A 22,586-nucleotide genomic window follows, 5' to 3' on the forward strand; every position below is an offset into this window, starting at 1 on the left:
GGAGTCTTCTGCACAGTGAACAGACCAGAGATCAGTGGGCATGTTGCATGTACATAATTGTAATAATTAAAAATAATTTTATATATATATATATGTATGTATATGTAATCAGTGCTCACCTGAAATCATTTTTTTTCACTGAAGATCTCTACAAGGACCACCATGGAAACAAATGAATAATTTCTTATGCTGGAAATGAAAATTGGCATCCCAAAGTTGGGACTAACGTTGCTAAAGAAATTCTTCTAGGTTCTGGCATAGGAAAAATTGTCTTTTCATGTAAGTACAGTTGATACACACTGTGCTTCAGAATTTACCTCCTTGGTGGAGGGATCTGCATCCCCTCTGGAGCACTTGCTGTGGTGGGCCATGGGCTGAGCTCAGTGTTGCTGTTATCAAACCCTCAGACAAGAACTTCTCATTGGGTCCTGATGACTCTCTAGTAAATTGCTCAGTGACATATAACCCTCCAACTGCTTTTATTACTGGGTCTGATATAAAATTTTTGTGTCCTAAATGAAAACATTATATGTATGTATGTGTGTGTATTTATTTATCTATCTATCTATCTATCTATCTATCTATCTATCTATCTATCTATCTATTTATTTTTGTTCTTGCCACCATTTGAACAAGGCAAACCTGTTTCTGCTCTAATCAAAATGGTAAAACATTTTCAGATGAAAGCCAAGCCTGGGAATTTTCATCCTGCTGTGTTGTTGAGTTGTGAGCCATCAAAAAGGAGTTTATAGTGGAAATGTGAGTTCAGCTGAGTGCTGCAGCAATGGTCCCACTGAAGGGCATGGGGCTGCTCTAGGAGTTTAACAGGACTGCAGAGCTCTGGCTCTCTGCAGAGATTGTGCTCCCACCCTGCTGGAGTGACAGTGGCTGCATTTCTGGGGGTAACAGCAGCACCTGCTGAACCCCAGCAATGACTGCTGATGTCTGCCCATGGATCAGGGGTCACAGTGTGCACACAGCTGGGCTCAGATGGAGGCAGCAGCACCCAGGGCTCTCTGAGCAGAGATCTGTTGGGCAGCCAGGACAATACCAGACTGAGAGCAGGAGGTGATGGACTGATTTACAAAGCATCAGGTGGTTCACAGAATAGATTGAAAGATTGCTTTGTGCTGCTGGGGAAGTGTGATCCCATTAATTTACAGAGGAGGTAAGAGATCAGCAGGCTGGCTCTGGGTTATGCTGGGGGATGATTGAACATAATGTGGCATCACAACAAATGTGAAAGTGATTGCACTGTCTTCATTATTCTGGAATTCAGTGATACTGCAGCAGTTGAAGATTAAGCTCTTAATTATGAGTATTGATTCTTCTGGGCACAGAAAATGCAAGTTAGAATTGCACTAGAGCTGGGATTCTCCTGTTATCTTCAAAAACAGGGACAGGTTTTCCTGCTAACACATTGGTGTCAGGCCTGTCAGGCTTTGAGCAGCAAGCAAAGGGGACCTTTTACTTTTCTCAGTAAGTTTTTGTGAAAGACATTTGGTGAGAGAGGAAAGTGCTGTGGCTTGTTTTCAGTGGGGGATAGCACAATAAATGCTCTTTGTTTATGAGCTGGGTGTGCATTTCCCCTTCTGCTGAGGTTCCAGTTTCTTTGGATCAAGGCATTGTGAGAAGCTGCTCTTCTATCCCCTGTTCCCATTGTGCAATGGAACAGCAGCCTGAGGCAGTCCTGCTTCCAGGGCAGGGCTGTTCCACCCTGGAGGGGATGTTCCAGTCACTCACGTGTGCAAAGCAAGTTTGAGGGTAGAGCTGTGCTCCCAAGATGGAACTGGAACAATCTTCATTTTGTTTTACCTTTGTAAAGTAAACTTCTACTTGACTTTCACAACTTTATATTAACATTGTGGGGTTTTGATTATGGTTTATAAAGCACTGATGGTTTTTGTTTTACTTTGTATTAACACGGTTGGGTTTTTATAAAGGTTTGTAAAGCACTGATTTGTGTAATCATCCCAGAAAAAGGGAATTCCCTAAGCATGTGGGAAACTTCATTCAACAGGCAATACCCACAGTGAGAGCAGATTTCTAGGTGAGATGGAGTGCTGAGACTGCCACAGGTGAGCTGTGCAGGAGATGGGAATTCTCCTGTGTGTCAGTTTTGGTGGAAAGGCACAGTGGAATGTTGGGAGGGGACAGCTGTGGTGAAGGCTGGGACAGGGCAGAGGAGCTGCCCATGGATCCTCTGGGAAGGTGATACTGGCAGTGCTTTGTGCAGGGCTGAGGTGATGAGGGAGCAGCTGGAATCAGCATCTGGATGGAGTTCAGTGCCTGGGCAGAATGCAGTGAGTGATGTGCTGAAGCAGCTGTCAAAGCCAAGTGCCTCCTTAAAACACTTTCAGATTTTTATCTCTAGGGAATGGTAGGATGTTGAGTGAAACCATCTGATGCATTTTCAGTGTATCCTGTCCCAGCAGCCTGAAGGGGATGTGCTCCTGCCTGGGGCACTTCATCAATATGATCATCAATATGATGTGCTGGGCTTTGGTCTGCTCGAGTTTTAGAGAAATGAAGTGGCTGGAGCTATTCAGGGCTTGACATTGCTCATACAGATCTCAAGTCCTACTGCAATTTCCACTGAGCAGATCCTCACCTAAATGTTTCCTGCCAATTTCATCTTCTTTGCAAACCAGGCTGGTTCTTTATCAGTGAAGCAGTCTGCAAAAGAGAGGGTGCTAAGCTAAAACCAGAGAAGTTGCAGGATGGAGCAAAGTAGCACATAGTCTGACAGATGGAAAAAGTGCAACATTCTTCCTTTGTGAAACTGCAGGCAGCCAAGAATAGGATTGTATTAAAAAAGCCATAATAGGATGCAGGTGGTAAATGCCAGTATAAAACTCTAAACCTAAAAGAGAAGGGAGGAACAAGCACAGGAAGAAAAAAAGGTTAGAGAAGGAAAACAGCAGAGAACAAAATATGTCACTGCAGGAATTTATTAGAGAACTGATGCAGTGAGGTGGCATTTCAGGTGAAAATTTGAGAGGATTTTGTTCTCAGTAATTACTAGATAAATGATAGTGTAGGTATTGAAAGCAAGTTAGGTTAAAATAAAAGACCCACAATATGACTATTTTGAATTCCTCTCACCTTCTGCATATCATTGCAGAAAGCCAGTGATTTCAGAAGAGAGGTATCCAAAAATGTAATGAAAACCACTAACAATATTTGAGTCCCTTGATGGGACATCATCAGCTTGAAATAAAAGCAGTTTAAAAGAAAAATGGCTTGTTTTTGCAATTGCAATTGCCCTTCATTCCCCTGTCAGTTCTCTTTGCAAGCACATTTTCTTTCTCTCACAGTCCCTTTTTGTCCCTGTCACTCTGCAGAAACCCTAAGCACGTGCATGGTGAAGCTCATCAGCTGCACAGGAGAAGCAGAACTGGGCATAGGCTAATGGCCATATAAACAAACTGGAAAATATGGAAGAAATTCAATTCAGGCTTTTTTTCTAATATTTTAATATTCCTCTTAGTCTGGGATGTGCTGCTCCCATTGCACAGGATCTCTAAAAAGAGTGTTTCAGTTACTCAAGGGAATTTCAGTGCAATTAAGGGGATTGAATTGTTTGATCACCTAAACAGTGCTCTGCAAACATGCAGTTGGTCTGTTTTTCCCAAGTTTATACTACTGCCTTGAACAAGGAGGAGATGCCCAGAAGGGATTAGGCAAAGGTCTTTGTTCTGTATCCAGCCTTTATTTTGTAATTATTACATTTGGAAAAAAAAGAAAGCTTTTAGTATTGTTTACTTTTACCAGCATATGTTTCCAGTTTCAAAAACCTGGGGAAAAGTGTCTTGTCCTCTCTCTTACTCTCACTTCACACTTGGCAAATGTCTTCTTTCATGCTCCTTGTATCAAATCAGACAGACATGACATGTTTTATTAATAAATAATAAATAAATAATCTCTGTGGGAGATGTTTTGGAAGGTGCTTTGTAGCTGCACTCAGGCTGTCTGAACACTGAGCCCAGGAACAGCCTCCAGTTTGTCCTACAACCCAGAGCAGGTGTCTCCACTGTCTGCAGGGCTCCTGAGCTGGTGGGAGGAGAAAGGGGCATCACAAAATAATAATAAATAATAATAATAAAACCCACACTAAGTGCAGGAACAGGTAACAGCTGAGATCTTAGGAATTTGGAAATTGTGCCTCTGGCAGCGGGGACACACATCAAGAGCTTTTAAGACAACACTGTTCCTTTAATTTTAAAAAGAGTAAAGCTACAATTTGCAAGAGGAAAATTTGGGCAGGAGGAGGTTTTTTTGGCTTGGAGGTACTTTTCTTCTTTGCTAATATTTAAAATTTCAGGTTCTTTCTAAATCATTTTTGTTGAGAAAGGTCCTTACAAGGTCGGAGCACAGAAGAATGGTGTTGTTTCATTGAAGAATGAATGTCAGGGTTTGGATAAAATGATGTTTTTCTTACATTATGTTCTGGCTTTTGAATTGCAGAGTGGGTACACAAACCAAAACCAAAGTACTTTAAAATTCTTATTAGAAATGTCCCTCCAGCTCTTCAGTTTATCAGTGTACCCTGTCTGAACCTCACACTGTGGTGTTTGCTTTAGAAAAGGCAGACCTGAAATTACTCTGTTAAAATATAAATGAACAGGAATTTTAAATGTTATTGGAAGAGCCCCACTCCTCCATGTAGAAGTGAAGATGTGCAAGCTGCATTTAAATGTTCCAGAGCACATCTGCTGTTACAAATCAGTGCTATCAGTCAGTAATCCTCAGCAGCTTCCATGCTGATCATGGGAATGAGCAGCTTTGGCTAAACAGGGGGTTTCCTTCTGGGGGAACCTCAGCTTTGGGCACTAGTTACAAGCTCAAAGGTGATTCCTCTGAAGGTTCAGATGTCTGTACTCAGGTGGAGCTGGACAGAACTCAAACATCTGGGTGCCTGTCCATGGCAGTGCATGGCAGTGTGGGCACAGAGGGGGGACAATGGGGCTGGCTCCCCCGAGCTCCCCCGGGCCCTGGTGTGCTCTGCTCTCTGCAGCCCTGCCCTGCACACCCTCAGACCTGCTGTGTTTTGTTTTTGCACAGGAAAAGCCAACACCAATGTTCAGTGGGATGAGGACTCCGTAGAGTTCCTGCCAGCCCAGCCAGTCAGGATCGCTTTTGTCTTGGTAGTTCATGGCCGCGCTTCCCGGCAGCTGCAGCGCATGTTTAAGGCTATTTACCATAAAGACCATTTCTATTACATTCATGTTGACAAGGTAATATATCACTGGTTATAAATTGCCTGTCTCACCATCTGTCAGTCTAGCCATCCTTGTCATCTTCATCTTCCCTTTACCTCTGCTGCATAAAGTGCATGTCACTTTTTGTCTCTCCATCTGTTACATGTTTGGAGCCTCTTTTTTTTTTTTTTTTTTTTTCCCTTTAAATTTTCTTTCTTGTTATCTTCTTTATGTAACAGCCTTCATTTCTCCTTCTATGTCAATGAGTATCTCTGCTTGTCTGTCTGTTGCACATTTAGTTAGCAGTAATTGATAAGTTGATGCAGAGTGAGGTGGATTGGGAGCTGACCTGAGGTGCCTTGGGCAAGTGACACACTGTAAAAGGGAGGTGGTGGCAGCCATCTCCTTTACAAAGCCCTTTGGGATGTGTGGTGACAAATGGTGAATAAAGCTAATCACACTGGTTAGTGATTATTGTAGTTGTAATAAAAATATCAGCCAGGGCTCTCTGTAGATTTAGCAGAAGAAGGCTGTGTGCCACAGTAAGTGAGGGCAAAGCAGTGGCAGCATCCAGTGAGTCAAAAAGCAGGGTAGGGCTCTAGTGAATGCAGGGAGAGACCATTTTGGACAGAATAACTTGAACGTGTCACTCTTCTCTCCTGTAAAGCGATCCAACTACTTGCACAGGCAAGTGCTGCAGTTTGCCAGCCAGTACCCGAACGTGAGAGTCACCTCCTGGAGGATGGCCACCATCTGGGGAGGAGCCAGCCTGCTCAGCACCTACCTGCAGACCATGAGGGACCTCATGGAGATGAGCGACTGGCCCTGGGATTTCTTCATTAACCTCAGTGCTGCTGACTACCCAATCAGGTACAGTGAGGATTTTGACAATGTTTTGTTAACATGTTGTGTTCCTGAAGGGATAAGTTTGGGGATAAGCAGTGATGTGCCTGTGCTGTGCTGCAAGGAGCAGTTTATTTTGTTTACAGCAGAGAACTCCTGGTGGTGAGCTGGTGTCTGACAGCCACACTTTAGCCAAGGATTCAGTCACTGCCTGTGCCCTGTGTGTCTTCCTGGGGGACTTTCACTGGGAGGCTGCTCCAGTTAGTCTTTATTTCCAAAAAAAGGGGTACCTGAAGGAGAGGATGAGGAAAGTAGCCAGAAGTGCTGGAGCTCAGCAAGCAGATCCCAGGCATGGAGAGATTCCTCCCTCCCAGGGCTCTGTTAACACTGTGATTTGATGTCTTAGCAAGTGTTGAAGGCATGAATTCAGGTTCTCCTCTCCTTTTTTTTAGTACTTTTTCCGTGGAGGATAATAGTTATAGAAGTGACAAATAAATTGCTAGGAGTCAATTATATCTTTATTCAGATGGCACCAGGCTAAGAATTCCACACAGCATCACATGCTGAGGCTTGTGATTATAAATGAAATTATATTCTTTCTGGATTTACATCACCCAGGTCTCACATTGTGCAAAAGTAGATAGTCTGTAAAAAACCCCAACCCAAACAAAAAGAAAACAACCAGAAAAACCCAACAACAGCAACAACAAAAAATGCCACCCAAAAAATGCCCAAGTGTCCTGAAACTGTTTTTAGGTTTAAGTTGTAGGAGTTACTAAGGAGAAGGAAACATGAAATTCTTCTTGTGGTTTCTGTTTCCCTCTCTGCTAAAATGAATCAATGAAAGGGGAAGTGACTTTCTTGGGTGATTTCCTGGTGGGGGATGATACAACATGGTTTTAATTCTCCTGGAAGAGAAATGTGCTTCCACTGGTTAGGCTTCTCCAAGATCTCTCTCAAGGTTTGAATCCCTTCCTGAAGCTGCTCCTTGGACAGAAATTGCCACTGAAATGAACAGTGACAAAAGCCCTGAGCTATGCCTTAGGAAGGATTTTGTGAGGATTGACCAAAGGTTTTATTGCTGGTGCCCCTGTCTAAGCACTCTCAGTGAAATGCAACACATTTTGGGGAGAAAGATTAGAGCACAAGAATTGCTGAGACTGCCTTGATATTGGCGATTTGAATTAAGAAATCACAGTATTTAAACACTCTCAATCAAATATGTATATGTGAGTCCATTTCATTTTCATGGTGGAGATGCTATAAATTATTATTATTTATAATCTTTAGAAAAGCATTGCCTCCCTGCATAATCCAGAGAGAGCTGGTTGTTTTTCCAGGAAGCATAAATAGGGTGTTTGAGGGATTCTTTTCTTTCTTTCAGACCCCATGCCATGATTTGTCAGATAAAGGGCTGGGGGCACTTTACACTTCTCTCTGGTTAGTCATATTGCAGTGGGTTTTGCTAGGTTTCCCTGCATAAGAACATATGAATTTTGTGGATTAATAGTTTTTATCCAGAGCTGCTTCATATTAAGCTTTCACTTTCCATCTGCCATTCCATCTGTAATACTGAAACCTTTACTGCTTCTCTTCTGATAATAAAAGCTAATCCAGCCTTCTAAGTCATAAAAGCCATGCTCAGTATGTGGGGTTAATACAATATGATGAAGCCTAAATCTGTCCAGGGAGCAGTCTGGTTTGCTCACAGACTACAGCAGAATTGCCAGGAGCCTTTCATCCTTCAGAAGAGATGTCCAGAAGCAGATGTTAGCCATCATAAAATAAAAAGGCATGGGAGAAAAATATTAGAACTATTCATTTTGTAAAGAAAACAATTAAAAATGTGTAGAATAAAACATATGCAAGCCAGAAAAAATCCAGATTATTCTTCCTCATGCCTGAATGTTTTGTGTGTGGAGTCTGTGGGTCCAGCACCAGCCCAGAGGTTCTAATCCAAGTGCTTCTCCTTCTTCCTGCAGCACACACCACTGGCAAACAGTCTGGGCATAAAGGTGCCTCCAGCAAAAGTGTTTCCCTTTAACCACGAGGCAATATGTTATTTATTGGCTAAGTGAAAATTATGCATTATCCAAACTTGAATTCATTCAGCTCTGTTAGAGATCCTCAGCAGGAAAAGGAGGGATGAAATGGCTGAAGACAAACCTGCACGAGCAGCTCAGAGCTGGGAGGTTGTGTGACTGTCCCTCCTTCTGCTCTGGGCTTGTGAATAAAAAACACCACATGCCTGCAGGGTTGGCATGAAATCATTTCTCACAGTCTTTGCATTCATAAAGAAATGAAAGAGAAACAACACCTTCCTTCCTTTTCCTTATCTGTTTTAGTTGTAATGGTATTTTTTTCATAATTTAAAGTCTTTTCTTTTGAGAGACTCTTTCAAAACCTTATGGGAAAACTATTGATGTCTTCAGCCTGTTCCTTTATATGGGTTTCTACTTGCATTATTTATTGTCTCTGACAAACAGTGGGAAGTAGTCACCCTTATGTTCAGGGATTGAAATTTCACTCCCAACAAGGTGAACTATGGCAGAGCATCTATTCATGCTGAATGTTTAATGTGCATGGCAGGAGTCATGTGGCATTGGATAATGTGGCAGGTGAAGTGTTGCACCACTTAAATTAAGAAGTTTAATGAGATCATTTAACAGTGAATGTCATGTCAGTGCTTACCTGGCCACAGAGCATGTATAAAGAATAAACATAATGAAACATTTGAACTGTTTATAATTTACAGTAAATCACTGAGCCTCAATCACCAAAGGGATCACCAAATCTAATTGCCAGCTAATGGCTGGTCTTTAATAAAGGTCAAGCAAAATTATTAGCAGAACTTGGGGAGTGCTTCAGAATAGTAAGAAAAATAAAGAGTCTTATTGATGGAACCAGAAATTCATATACAACTACATTTTCAGTTATGGGCAATCAGTATAACAAAGGAACTTAAATGAAACCCAGTGAAACTACTTGTGTTTTGCTGTTTGACATTACTTTAGGATAAAGTTGTGCAGCTCTACTTTCCATAAAAGCCTGTGTTGTGAAGACAAGTGTGTTAAATGAGACACACTCAGCAGAAGCTTTGGTCTGGCACTTGGAAGGAAGGTGTATCCTAATACAAATAGCAACACACACTGCAGGGAGGGAATGGGGTGATCTGACTTCAAACAGGTGCCAGTATGGACATTGTCTCTACCAAACAGAATAACACTCAGAAATTAACAAAACTGAGCCAGCAACTATTGACTGACCTGCACTTGCTTCATTGTGTTTCCCTGTGTTGGTCAAGGTAACATTGGTTGATAAAAAACTAAAGTGATGACTTCTAAATGATGACTTCTAAATATTTGCCAAGAGTGGCAGTGCAGGGAAGAGGTCTTCAGGTTTTCATTCTGTTAGGTGAAAATAATTACAACCAACAGGTTTTAGAAAGAAGTTCAACCTTTGGGGAAAAAAAAAAAAAAAACTTCAGCACTTTTTCAAGTTATTTTTCAGGTGCTTGAACTACCTGGGAGATTGTTTCTGCCAGTGGCTGAGTTTCATCCCCTGCAAAGCATGGGTGACTACAATTCTAGAGAAACTACCTCAGGGATGATTTCTGTACCATGTCCTGAATGGCACAACCTTTGGAGCAGGTGACAGGGAGAAAAAAAAAGAGAGAATACAGTTTGCACCAGACTGGAGCTCCCCAGCTGCTCTTGCACAACATCTCAGCTTTTGCAATGTGCAGGCTTGAAATGCAATATTGGAATAGAGGAAAATCTCCTCTAGAAGTGAAACAAAGCACTTGGCTTTCACATACAGCACTGCAGCTTTGGGAGAAATGCCTGAGAGCCTGTTGTGCCCTCCTGATGGCTGTGAACAAAGAAACCCCAAAGCCTGGTGAGAGCTGTGTAATGGAAATGAGGCAAAGCCAGTGGCTCAAAAGGCAGTTCCACTTCCTCTCTGTATCACTTCTCATCAATTTGTCTTAATTTATCAATTCTCTGTCTCACTGAGATCCAGACTTCAGAGCTGTCCTCTAGAGATCTCCTTCCTGGCACTACATAAACTGGTGGCCAGCATGACAGCCTGGATAAAGGATGCTGACTTTGGGCTGGGTTTGAACACACCCCACAGGAAGTCTTGCAGTGCTGATCTGAAAAGCAGGATTTGCCACCAGAGTAACGTAGCAGGCACTGGGCAGATAGTGCAGAGTTCTTTCCAGTGCCCTGTGGAATGTTATCCTGGGCTGAATTCCTGCTCAGGCTCCCTGATCCAGAGGGGAGTGCAGCACAGGGAACTTCTGCACTGCAACATCTGTTAAGATGCCAGCCCTGAGGTTTTTATCTCAGGATTGTCACTGACATTGTCTGTGGTTTTGTTTGCTCAGAATATCTTTATCTGGCAAGCCAGATGTCAATCCACTCTTAATGCTTCACAGGGAATCTTTTCTCCTGTCCAAAAGGAACTTTATCAGTGTTTTTGTTAAATCTGCATTCTCTGAGAATTTCAGCTTTGCTTCTTTCTTTAATCCCTCAAATAACCTTTTCTCCTCTTCTTTCCTCACTTTGCCAGCACATTTGCTTGAGATTGATATATATTTTGAAAGTTATCTTTTTGATTTTCTGTTCCACTTCTCTGTTTTACTGTTAAGTTTTCAGTGGTTGGCAAAGCAGTGGTTTTGTGCATGGTCATGCACAAATGGGTGGGATAAAATGTGGAAATGATTGTGGCTCAAAATTTTTATTTATCTAATGTTAACATAATGTTTTCTTCAAGCTGGCAAACATTAGTGATGGGAGGCCCACCCTTTCTCTGTGCAGCCACAGCAGCTGAGGTTATTCCTTCTGCCCTCCCCTCCTGGGTTTTAGGATATAAAGCAGCTTTTGCTTTGGGGAATTGGCATCTGCAGCTTGTAGGGGCTGCTCACAGGGAGGTCCTCGAGCAAGAGCCAAAGGGTTTTCATCTGTTTGCCATTTGCTTTCTGGATGTAATTTATTTTTTACTTATTTATGACTGAGAAAAAAGTCTGTCTCCTAAAAAAGAGTTAAATGTGAGTCTGCACTGGATTCATCCACCATTCAGCCTGATCTATAAACAATAACAGCACAAATATTTCCTAGGCTACATTTCCATCCTTTGCCAGCAGGATGCTGCAGAAGTGCCTGGAATAGCATTTCTGTGAGGGTAACCAGTGTGTTGGGGCAGAGGGAAGCATGAGCAGCATGGGGGATCTGCCCAGCTCTCTGTTTCTCCTCCACAACTCCAGGGATATTCACAAAACCTGTTTTTACTGACAACTTGTCTTTGTGGACAAAGAGTGTGGGGTGACCAAGCCAAGGGGAGAGTCCTTTGTGCAGAATGGTTTTTGTACTTTAAACCATGGTTAGAAGAACCCCCCACCAGCTGCCCCATGCTGGCAAGCCTTTCCCAGGCATTTATTTAGCTGCTCACTGCATTCCTGGGCAAGAAGCCTCAGTGGAGTTTGAGCTGGAGTGGGACATTCATTGTCAGGGAAATCCAGGTGTGACTTTCTCCCACAACTTTGCTCCAAGTGACTTTTGTTTTAAGTCTGGTGTGGATAACAGAAGCTGCAGAGAAACAGGTGCTTGTGGTTTTTACCTGGGGTTTGTGAGCAGAAACTTTAATGTCTCTTCAACTCAGTTTTGTCAGGTTTTTTTTAGAAAGTTCAGTGAAATCATTATCAAATTCCAAAAGCTAGAAGTGCTTGAACGAGGGAAACATTCCTATTATGGCATTGCATTCTAAACGTGCTCTCCCTTCGTGGTCCTGCTGAATCCTCTCAGGAAATTAAAAATCTGCTGAAATTGCCATTAAGACACTCTTTTATTTAGATTTCAGGATGCTACTTACAATAAAACAGCTGCAAAATAATATCTGGTGGCAGTTCAAAGTGAAGATAACACAACATGTGCTGTTACACCTTTCCCAAGTCACTCTGAAAGGCCATTAAAGGGTGAGCCAAAATGTTGTTCTGATTCAGTCTTTTAGTGGGGATATAGAAATAGGAAGGAGAAGAGATGAATAAATTTTTTCCCTTAAAAATAGGGCTAAAAAATAGGAGTTGAATGTTATTTGATGTAGAAGATCTTTGAGCTCTCCCAGGTCTGTGAGCCTGTGCAGTGCTGCAGAGCTTGGCTGGCTCACAGGAGAGCAGGGCTTCTCTATGTGTGGTTTTCATCTTCAGGGGTGAATGCAGAATGTGTCTCTTCGCATAAATCTTTTTTTTTTTTTTTTTCTTGATAGCCCTGATATTGCTAACTGGTCAAAACTTTGTATGTTGAGATTCTGTGGAAGCTTTGACCTGGTAGTGCAGAAATCCCAGACCTACATTTTGCTGTGCAATCCAGGTGGAATTAGGGACTAGCTGACTTTTACAGCTGCACCTTATCACAGTGGAATACTCATTTTCTGCTCACCCTGCACAGAGATTTGCATGACACCTCTCATCTCTCTGTGTGAGCAGCAGTGCTGGATGCCTCTGGCTGTGTGTGATTTCCCATCTGTAGCTGCAGGCTGATGGGAGGGGATGAGGCCCTAAATGTTCATTGCAGCACATCCACCCTGCTGCAGCAGTTTAATTCTATCCATCATTCAGCATTACTTGATGGACCAGCTGTGGGCACAGGCAGCCCTAAGCTTCCATCAGGATAATTGCACTTTGCCATGCTAGGAGCTGGTCTGGGGCCAAGTCTTTTCCAAATGCAGAGTTTATCTTGGTTTAAAAGTTTGCTTCTAGCAGCACCAGTGCATTCTTGGGACAGCTGAAGACTAAAAGGTCTATAAATCCAAGCTGGCTGTTTGTGTCACCTTAAGGCTTTGACTGAGGCAGCCTCAGGTGTTTTGGCAGGGGCTCAGATTATTGTGTTCACATGATGGGATGCACTGTGCCAGACAGGTGCAAGGTGATGATTTCCATCCAAAGCTTGCAGGGACTGTGGCTCTGCTTGCTCTCTTGAGGGTCAGTGTCATTGCTAAAGCTTTGTGCAGCTGGGCACTTCTTTAACTTAAATAATTAAATATGAGGAGCTTTGCACAGTGCTCTGAAGCTGTTCCATGGGGCTCAGGTCATGTTGCAGGTGCAGCTGCAGAGCTACAGCTGAAGGCTAAAACACCCTGACCTTTCTTCTCTGTGGGAAACTGGTGCATGTGGGGTGTCATGAGGTACCAGTGCTGGGTGTCATCACAAAGGGCCTGGAGACTCATCTGTGAGCCACTGCAGGAGGGGAGAGGCAGCCAGGAAAAGGCTCCATGTCCCAGCCAGTGCCAGGAGTTCACTGGGGACAGATCCTAGCTGAACTTACATGCCTTTTCCAGAGTCCTTTCTCCAGCTGAAGTGACCCCCTGGTTCTCTTCTGGTGGAATAAGACTATTGCTTGCAGCTCACTGGGCACAGCAGTGAGCAGGAATCAGCCCCCCACCCTGCCAGGTGTTTTCTCAGCAGCCCCAGTTACACCAGTTAGTGGATTTTAGTTACACCAGTTAGTGATCTGTGCATTCCCATTGCAAACATCCTCTGCTCTGAATATCCCAGCTCTGAATTCCTCACTGACTTACTCCAGAACAGTCCCAACCAAGAGTCATCAGGTGGCACAAATTGTCAAAGTAAGGTCATTGCTCAACCCCAATAAAGGTAACAAAATGTGACCTTTTGTTTTTAAAACCAATTAAGTTCCTTTCCATCAGCTCTCAGTTCATTATCCCTTTCACCCCCCAGGCTCTGTTCTTCCATCTTTTCAGGCTTGGTGCAGAATTAATGTTAAATCCCATTAGCCTGACCCCGTTTTCCCTGTTTTGCCTTTGCACTGATGCACTGGGACAGGTTGATTCAGGAATCAAAGGGAGTGGCAGGCCCAGGAGGAGCTTCAGGAAGGGCCTGGTTGGTAAGAATTCACTTTATTTTTAAAGGAGTTGTGGAAGTGCCTCAGCAGCTGGGGGGTGAAGAGCCCTGGCACAGAGAGCCCCAGCACTGTCCCCTGGCCATCCATCAGTTAGAGATGGAGCTGCTCACTGGAGAGTCTGTGTCCCATCAGGTCTTTTCCCTAGAAAGTGAGAGATGAGGGAAGATGTTCCTTGACCCATCCTTCCCACTGCATCAGAGCCAGCTGCTCTCAGGGCAATGTCACACAGAGCTTTTGTCCAAGATTCCACTGCAAATTAACCAGACCCAGAAGTGCTGAGCTTTGTACCTTGTGCCCTTTTAGAGCTTCCCTGCTCCCTGTCCCAGCAGGAGGAGGGTGGGCTCAGCTCCTTCTGCTCCCCAGCCTGGATGGGAACTTTCTGCTCCAATATTGACACTGGGTGGCTGCTGTGGCAGAGGGAGAGTGCCTGGGAGCTTTGGGGAGGATGTGGCTGGATTTGGGAGAATTCTGGGCTGGATTTGGGATGGGCTGGATTTGGGAGGATGCTGGGCTGGGTTTGGGAGTGTGGCTGGGCTGGGTTTGGGAGGATGCTGGGCTGGGTTTGGGAGGATGCTGGGCTGGGTTTGGGAGGATGCTGAGCTGGGTTTGGGAGTGTGGCTGGGCTGGGTTTGGGAGGATGCTGAGCTGGGTTTGGGAGTGTGGCTGGGCTGGGTTTGGGAGTGTGGCTGGGATCGATTTGGGAGGATGCTGGGCTGGGTTTGGGAGGATGCTGGGCTGGGTTTGGGAGTGTGGCTGGGCTGGGTTTGGGAGTGTGGCTGGGCTGGATTTGGGAGAATTCTGGGCTGGATTTGGGAGGATGCTGGGCTGGGTTTGGGAGGATGCTGGGCTGGGTTTGGGAGGATGCTGGGCTGGGTTTGGGAGGATGCTGGGCTGGGTTTGGGAGTGTGGCTGGGCTGGGTTTGGGAGTGTGGCTGGGCTGGGTTTGGGAGTGTGGCTGTGCAGAGGGGCTGTGGCAGAGGGAGAGTGTCTGAGATTTTTGGAGAGGATGCTGAGCTGGATTTGGGTGTGTGGCTGGGCTGGGTTTGGGATGTCCTGGGCTGGGTTTGGCAGTGTGGCTGGGCTGGATTTGGGATGTCCTGGGCTGGGTTTGGCAGGGTGGCTGTGCAGAGGGGCTGTGGCAGAGTCCTTCAGCAGGGACAGAGCAGGGAGGGTGTTCTGAGCCCTGCCTGAGCTGTCCTTGGGCTCTGCTGGCTTTGGGATGTCCTGGGCAGGGTGGGAATGGCTCTGGTTCCTGGGGTGAGGGTGTCAGGGCGAGTCACCATCAGCACAGTCAGAGGCAGCAAGTTACGTTTCAGAACTGAGAAATTACCAAAATTTAACGTTAAAACTGGGAAAGTGGCACCTAACAGCTGCATGCAGAGGAGCAGAGGTTTCTCCTGGGTCTGAGGGAGGAGCACACAGCTCACAGTGAGGGACCTGGAATCAAGCTGGAGCTGCTGAACAGATCCATCCCTGGGTGAGCAGGCCCAGGCTGGCACTGGGGATGCTGCAGGGTCTCTGCACCCCCAGACTGGCACACCCCACCAGGCAGAGCTCTGGGATGGGAAGCAGGGTGAAGAGAGTTTCTTTCTTTCCACTTTCTTGGAAGAAAGTGAGCATTTTTAATTATAATTGCTCAACAGCTATCAAACCACTTTTCAACAATTAGCAAGTCATTTTTCTTATTGACTTGTACAAATAAAATTTCAGATTGATGCAGGAATGTATGAATTGAATGAAGGGAATGGTTGCTTTAAATCTGTGCTCATATTTAATTTTAATTTCTTCTCTTTCTGCACAAAACTCTTGATAATTTAATTTTAGAGATGGTGAAAAAAGCTGCTGGATATAAACTATGCCATGTAAAATATACACTGTATAAACAAACAAAAAGCTCCTATTCAGCCCAATATCTAGATTTTTTTTCTTTTTATACAAAAAGTCTCACTAATTTGAGTAATGAACTTGATCATTTCTGAAGCTCACTCCACTTGCTTATTTAATCAGTGATTATTGTTTTCATCAAAATGGGATGTATCGTGTAGGCAGATGAGGTTCTACATGAATATGCAGCAGCAGACAAACACTGGAAAAATACAAAGCAGGGAGCATCATTCTGTACTAAATAAAATCCCAGTGCTTTTATAAAGCTAAAATTATATCATGTTTAGTTTTAATAATTAAATATCCTTGGGTATTAGCAGCTGGTTTGTCAAGTATCTCAGCACTCCCTTTCTTCAGATACTTTCCAGCAGATATTAAGTGGACTCAGATGTTTTTGAGAGATAAGAAAATCCTGCCTGCCTTAACCCTTTGTGGAGCTGCATCCTCCCACTGAAGGGTCAGTGGCAGCTCTCAGGGGAAGGTCAGCTGAAGTGACCAAGGGGAAGATCAGCCTCACTGTGCTTGGTGTGAGCCCATCTGCCTGCATGGAACAAGTTCCAGAAGTTCTTCCCAGTGTGGGCAGCTCACCTGAACTGCTGTGTGCCATTAACTGGGGAAGAATTCAGCTTGACCCAGAGCAGTGACTGCTGCTGGCTTGAGTTCTGCCCCGTGGTGTGGAGAGGAAATCTGGACCAGGACAATCACTGCAGGGATCCTGGTCTGGCTTCCAGCAGCACCTGAGTCCCTACACAGACCCTCCATGGGCCAGAGTGAGACATCTTCTGTCCTGGTGTGAAGGACAGGTGTCTGCCAGTAAAGGCAGGAGCTTCTCTTTGAAATGGAGAATGGAAACTTCCTTCCTCCAAATTATTATTGTAATTTTGAAATTAAGGGGCTCTCAGGCAAAGATATGGGAATTAGGAATAACAGTTCTTTACTAGGAAAATTAAAATAGAAATGCAGTATTACACAGAACAATCCCAGCCCTGCCAGAGTCAGAATCCAAGCTGACACCCGTCAGTCAGTCAGGGTGTTGGCACAGTCCCATTCAATGGTGGCTGCATCCTCCTGCAGGGGCAGATGTGGTTCAGCTGCAGCAGTGCTCCTGGAGAAGGTGCAGTTTCCTCTGAAGCTCCAGGGATGATGTGGAAAGGTCTGGCTTTCCTCTGGAATCCAGTGGGAAGAAGGTCCCTTGGTGTCCAAAATCTCAGTTTTTATCTGGGTAGGAAAGGCTGAGCTGCCTGCATCAAAATCAGGTTATTTAAGGATAAGTCATCCTGCTTGTAGCTGATTTTCTCTGATTATTTTCAGGTCTTACACAGCTGCACATTTGGAAGGTGCTTCAGAAGCTTTTGTTATTGAAGTATTTTTCAGTGCATTTGTTGTTGTTAAGCATATAAATAATCTAGACTTAGCAATTGCATACAATTAGATTTATGAAAGGAATGTATTTCATACATTATTTTTATTCTAAAATATAGTAACTTGCAATTTATAGTGGCTTTAAAGTCAGAGAAAAAGAGCTGCATGTAGTGTGGCATTACAGGGTTGTGTTTTTCTTATTTAGTTTTTACTGCAGCAGCAGGGATGCTGAGAAAATGTCATTGTCACAGAGAGATTAATTCCTAGGATCCATTCAAAGGTAAAAATAAAGAGCAGTGAGTTAGATCTCAAAGCACTGGTGAGTTGGTGGCATGTCTGTGGTGGAGGTGGACAATCTGAGTTATACCTGGAAAAGTCTCCTTAGTAAATGTACTTGTGCACCTAAGAGATGGAAGATGAGTTTAAGGACAGTGTGTAATCCTTGCTCATTCTGCTTCTGGGCCCTGACCATAAAGTAGTTTATGACAGTAAAAAGTCCTAAAGTGTGAAAGTTGCATCATTTTGGGAGAGCTCCAAGTGTGCTGCAGCTCAGCACTCACTGCTCAGGGCAGATCAGGGACACATTCTGTGGTGTGTTTGATAAGGTCCTGGAGATTTCAAATGCTCGTGTTGAAATTGTGCTATGAAATAATTGGAAATTGAGTCATTGACTTTTTTTCCCAGTGAATATTTTAAGAAAGTTAAAAGCGACATTACAAAGTTTTAATGAGTGCACGTGGTGAGAATTTTATTATCATAAAAGCTGTAGGGTTTATCAGCTGATATGGGGCTGGAGTTCTTCATTAGCCAAGGGCCTTTCAGGGTTTCATGGGATATAGCTGGAAAACATTCCAAACAAATGAATATTCTATTTTAAAAGAATAATGAGACATTGAGGGTTTTATAGACTTCAAAGTTTGCTAAACCAATATCTCTAATTAGATGGAGAAACTCTCTATAGAGGCTTTGCATCAGCAGCAGTACACACAGCAAATGTTTTAAGCATTTACATATCAAACACTGCTGGCAGCGTTTTGGCAGCAGTCCAGAGCTGTAGATAGTTTTAATCACATTTGTTCATTAATCCTTGGTGGAATTCTCTTATATGGTCTCTTTAGGATTTTCATTTAAGCATGTGCTGCTGCTTCTCAGCAGTGGGCTTATTTATTTATTTTATAAATGCCATCTGAATTTCTAGAAAATAAGTTGTGGAGTGGCTCAGGAAGCAGACAGTGCAGGATATTCTATATATTCTATTTCTCTCAGCACATCTCCTTTGTACCCAGGCATTTATGCACTCTCACTGGGAAGAGCTTTATTCAGCAGTGACATCCAAAAAAGACTTCCCCTCTTTTCTGACTATGTGAGTTCTCTTCTTTTCCACAGGAGTCAGGCAATGGTTGAAAGGGAAGCAGTGACTGGAAGCACAGCCAGGATGACTGCATTGCTGACAGAATGTGCTGAGCATCCCATGGCTCTGCCAGGCTGCATCCCTGGGTGTGCTCAGTGCCTGCAGCACCCAGTGCAGAGAGCTGACCCTGAAATGCACAGGTGTGAATTCCCAGCCCTGCTGCTCCAGCAGCTGAGCTGAGGCAATAGTTTGCTTCCATTATCTTGTTCCTCCCTCAAAGCTGACTTGAAAGACAAAACAAGCCATTTAAAGCAGCAGAGTTGTAAAACAGAGGTATTAGCTGTCACCCAGAGCCTCCCTGTGCAGTTGGCCTCTGAAATGGAATCTGCTGCTCTCAGTTTGGTTTGTTTTGTGAATGGCTGCTGTTACAGGAACTGCTTTGCTGGGAAAGGCCTGCCATGCCAATCTTTGTTCTGTGATGGACAGCAAAGGCTCAGTACAGCCTTCCCCTGTCTTTGCATTTTTAGATGGCAGACTTGTTGGGGTTTTTTTCTTGCTTCAGCCTGGGTCAGGCTCTGCTGAGCCTCCCCTTGCACCCAGCTGCCTTTGGAGAGGCAGGAGCACCAGTGAGAGGGTCAGGCTGCCCCTCCAGGCTCTGAAAGCTGAGCCCTGGATTCATCTCATGCTGTATTTGTGTGGTTGATCATCCTGCTGTAAGTGTTCCAGGAGGAGGTTTTGTAGGTTTTTGCTTTTTCCTGTTGAATCATTGTCTGTTGCATCCTTTTGATGCCCTGGTGAGGGACCAGAGCAGGTCAGGATCCCTTTCTGGAGTGGGAAGATGCTCTGGGTGCTGTGCAGGTGTGTGCAGCAATTGGCAAAAAACCCTTCTCTGTCTGTCTCCTGCCACAGGGATGGCAATGCCCTAACACTCTGCAATCTGGGTTAATAAATTAATAACTTACAGAAATCAGTGAGCTTGAGTATCATTGTCAGACTTTCTTGAAAGGAAAGCAGAATTTAAGGCATTCAGTTCTTCCACTTTCAGGCTCTTATGTGCACATGTCTAACCATGTTTAGCCATATTAACCATTAATATCATGCTTAACTCTGAACAGGTGAGTTTGCCCCATAATTCCAGGTTTTGTCTCTGCAGTCTTTTCCTTCTCTGGCAAGCTTGTGGAAAGAGTTTCTTGGCAAAGAGCTGGGCTCTGTAGGGCTGGGCTCTGTAGGGCTGTGCCTTCACACAGTCACAGGAGTCCTGGGAAAGGAAACTGTGGCCATGAGTCAGGGGCTGCAGCTGGAAATACCAAAGCTTTGGGTTCTGGGAGAATTTATAACAGTCTGGACTTATTTCTGACTTATGTTTGCCTTCATCATCCCTGCTCCAGAGGCCCTTCTCTGCTGTTTCAAACCACATTATCCTCCTTGCCCTGTTCTCCCAAACATTTTTGCCTTTGTGTTTCATTTTTTGCCTGTTCAGCTGCTTGTCATTAGATAGATATTTAATCAAGATGAATAATTAATAAACTCAGAGCAGATCTCATTCCTTCATCTGATTCCTGCACAGAATCAAACCACCTTGTTTCCATACCTTGTGCTGCCAAAAGCTTCTGAACTTTTGATCTAACTTAGCCAAATATTTTTGAACTTGTATAGGTTCTGACATATTAATAATCCCATTGAAGGGGCTGCTATTCCCTACATCCTTCAAGTTTCCCATGTGTACCTTGCTGAATCAGAACATTTTTATGTCATCACTATATCCCAGAAGTAACAATCTCATGTTTTCCTTTTCTCATATTCTCCAGAGGCTTTCCTAATCTGTTTTCCCAGATGCAGGCTGAGGGCATCTCTGCTCTTGGTTGGATTAGTCACTGGGGTTGGAGGGTTTGCCTGGAGCCAGCAGGAGCCCTGCCTGTGGCTGTGTGCAGGATCTCCAGTGTGTTCAGACAGCACAAACACACTCAGTGCTTCTCTCCCAGTGTCTCATTTCAGTCCCAGTGTACAGCCTGTGCTGCTTTATTCCCTGCTCAGCATGTGCTCACTGAGTGCTGCTTTGCCTGCTCACACCTGGGACACCTCATGAGGAAACACAGGTTTCAGACTTTGCTTTGCTTTGGCAATATCTTCTGAATTTCCTTCTGGATGTAGGGCTCACCTTTTCCTCTCCCTTAGACCTGTAGCTCTAATCCTGAGCTAACCAAGCAGATCCCAGCCCATGGCTCAGCCACATCCCAGCTCAGAGTGCTCAGCCCAGAGCCTGCTCAGCTGGGTGCTGCCATCCTTGAGCCCAGCCTGGCTAGGCTGAGCTTTGCTGATGCCAGCTCACAGTGCCCCTGTCCCTGCTGCAGGACCCCACTGAGTGACCCAGCAAGGCTCTGGGGCAGCTGGCAGAGCACCAGGTGTGCATCAGGGAACTCAAACATGCCTTGTTTCCCATCACTCTTCTTCACTTGTCATCTTCTGGTGGCATTCCCCCACACACCTTTCTCCACTCCTGCAGTTCACTGCAGGGTTAGGTTTGAGATTTGAGATTTTTTTTAGATTTGAGATTTGCATTTCTCCCTGTGTGCTGCACACCTGAAAATGCCCATTTTCTCTCAGTCTCTCTCCCCTCACACCATCCTCCTCCCTGCCAGTGATACAGGTCACCAGCTGACTAATCCCTCTCCCTGCTGCCTTGCCCTCCAAGTGACTTTAACAGCAAAAGGAAATAGAAGTGGGAGCTGTGTGGATGCATCCATCAGGTCCAGCCTCAGGCACCAACTGCAGAAGGACTTTTTCCTCAATCTGTATTCATGCTGTGTTGCACACTGAGGAAACTGATAGGAATGTGATATATAATATTAGTGTATTTTTAATCAGTAGCATGAACTGCCCTCCTTCTCCCCATGACTTTATTTCCTTCTTAGGAAGGCTGTATTGCACTTGTTACTTTCTGTTTTACCATGATAGTTAGTTAAAGATTTTGTGCCAAATTTATGCTCAGTGAATCCCTGAAATTTGTGGAGCTACAGCAGGACTTCATTTGGCAGTGTGGAGTTGCTGTTGCTCCCAGTGATGTCTTCAGCTGAAAATCTCAGCTTTTGATTGCCTTAAAAGTGAGCCCATGTCTCCAGTCTGTGTGCAGAGGCACTGCTGGGGCAGAGACCCTGCTGCTGCTGTGCTGAAGAAGTGTGGCAGCCTCTGTGCCAGAGGCATTTAGGAAATCTGCCCCTGAAGGCAAAGTTTTCTGAAAGGTGAGGAGGATTTTAACAAATGCATTAACATCTATGGCATGTTCAATATCTTTGATTTTCTTCTTCGTGTCTTCTGGTGGAATAAGTCAGAGGTGATGTGCAGCATCCTCATGATTTGGGGCCAGAAGGAGAACTTTGAATGAAAGCTTGATAGAAATTCAGTGTGCTGCCATGCTGAGCATGGAATTGGTTGACTGCATCAATCTAAATGTCAATTAACTGGAAAGTTTTACCAAATGGAACTATGGTGTTGTAGTTCCATGTTGTCAGCACATGAAAAGAAGCATATTAATTCAGAGAGAGTAAAACTCTGTATGAGCTCTTTAAAACAAAAAAGTAAAAATATTCAAAGTAAGACCAAGATAACACCAATGTTTTCAAGAAGAGGGAAAATGTCAATTATTGATTGCTTTGAGAGCTAAGCATCATTTGGACATTTATAAGAATTACCTAAAAACTGAGAAGCAATGAGAAGTTTGTATGGCAGCCCCAAGTTTGGTAGAGCACTGCAGAATAACAAAATACAGGTTGGTGAGCAATCTAGAAGGGATGATGTTTTATTGAGTGGGGTGGATTGTTACTTTGGTTGATTTGATTTTTATCCTGTAAGGAAATTAAAGCTCAAGCACTTCCAAACCTGATTATATTTCTAAAGATCATCTTTGCAAGCCAGCTCTTGCCTGGGAACTCACCCCAAGATGTCAGCCATTGAAACCACTTCATGTGGAAGCATTGCTAAGTAAATTCACTAAATGCCTATTCATCCCAGGAAGATGGAGAGTCACTG

At 44.2% G+C, this 22,586-nt stretch overlaps 1 protein-coding gene across 4 annotated transcripts in view; it reads left to right on the forward strand.

Annotated features, from left to right (window-relative positions):
- XYLT1 (xylosyltransferase 1) overlaps positions 1-22,586 on the forward strand; it is a 159,800-nt gene that overhangs the window by 93,446 nt on the left and 43,768 nt on the right. For all 4 annotated transcript variants that reach the window (XM_056503406.1, XM_056503405.1, XM_056503404.1 and 1 more), the window contains 2 exons: positions 5,065-5,237; positions 5,869-6,071. In XM_056503406.1, the coding sequence (XP_056359381.1) occupies positions 5,065-5,237; positions 5,869-6,071 (376 nt within the window). The remainder of the gene's footprint in view (positions 1-5,064; positions 5,238-5,868; positions 6,072-22,586) is intronic.

This window comes from Oenanthe melanoleuca, chromosome 14 (genome assembly GCF_029582105.1).
Source record: "Oenanthe melanoleuca isolate GR-GAL-2019-014 chromosome 14, OMel1.0, whole genome shotgun sequence".
Lineage (NCBI taxonomy): Eukaryota > Metazoa > Chordata > Aves > Passeriformes > Muscicapidae > Oenanthe > Oenanthe melanoleuca.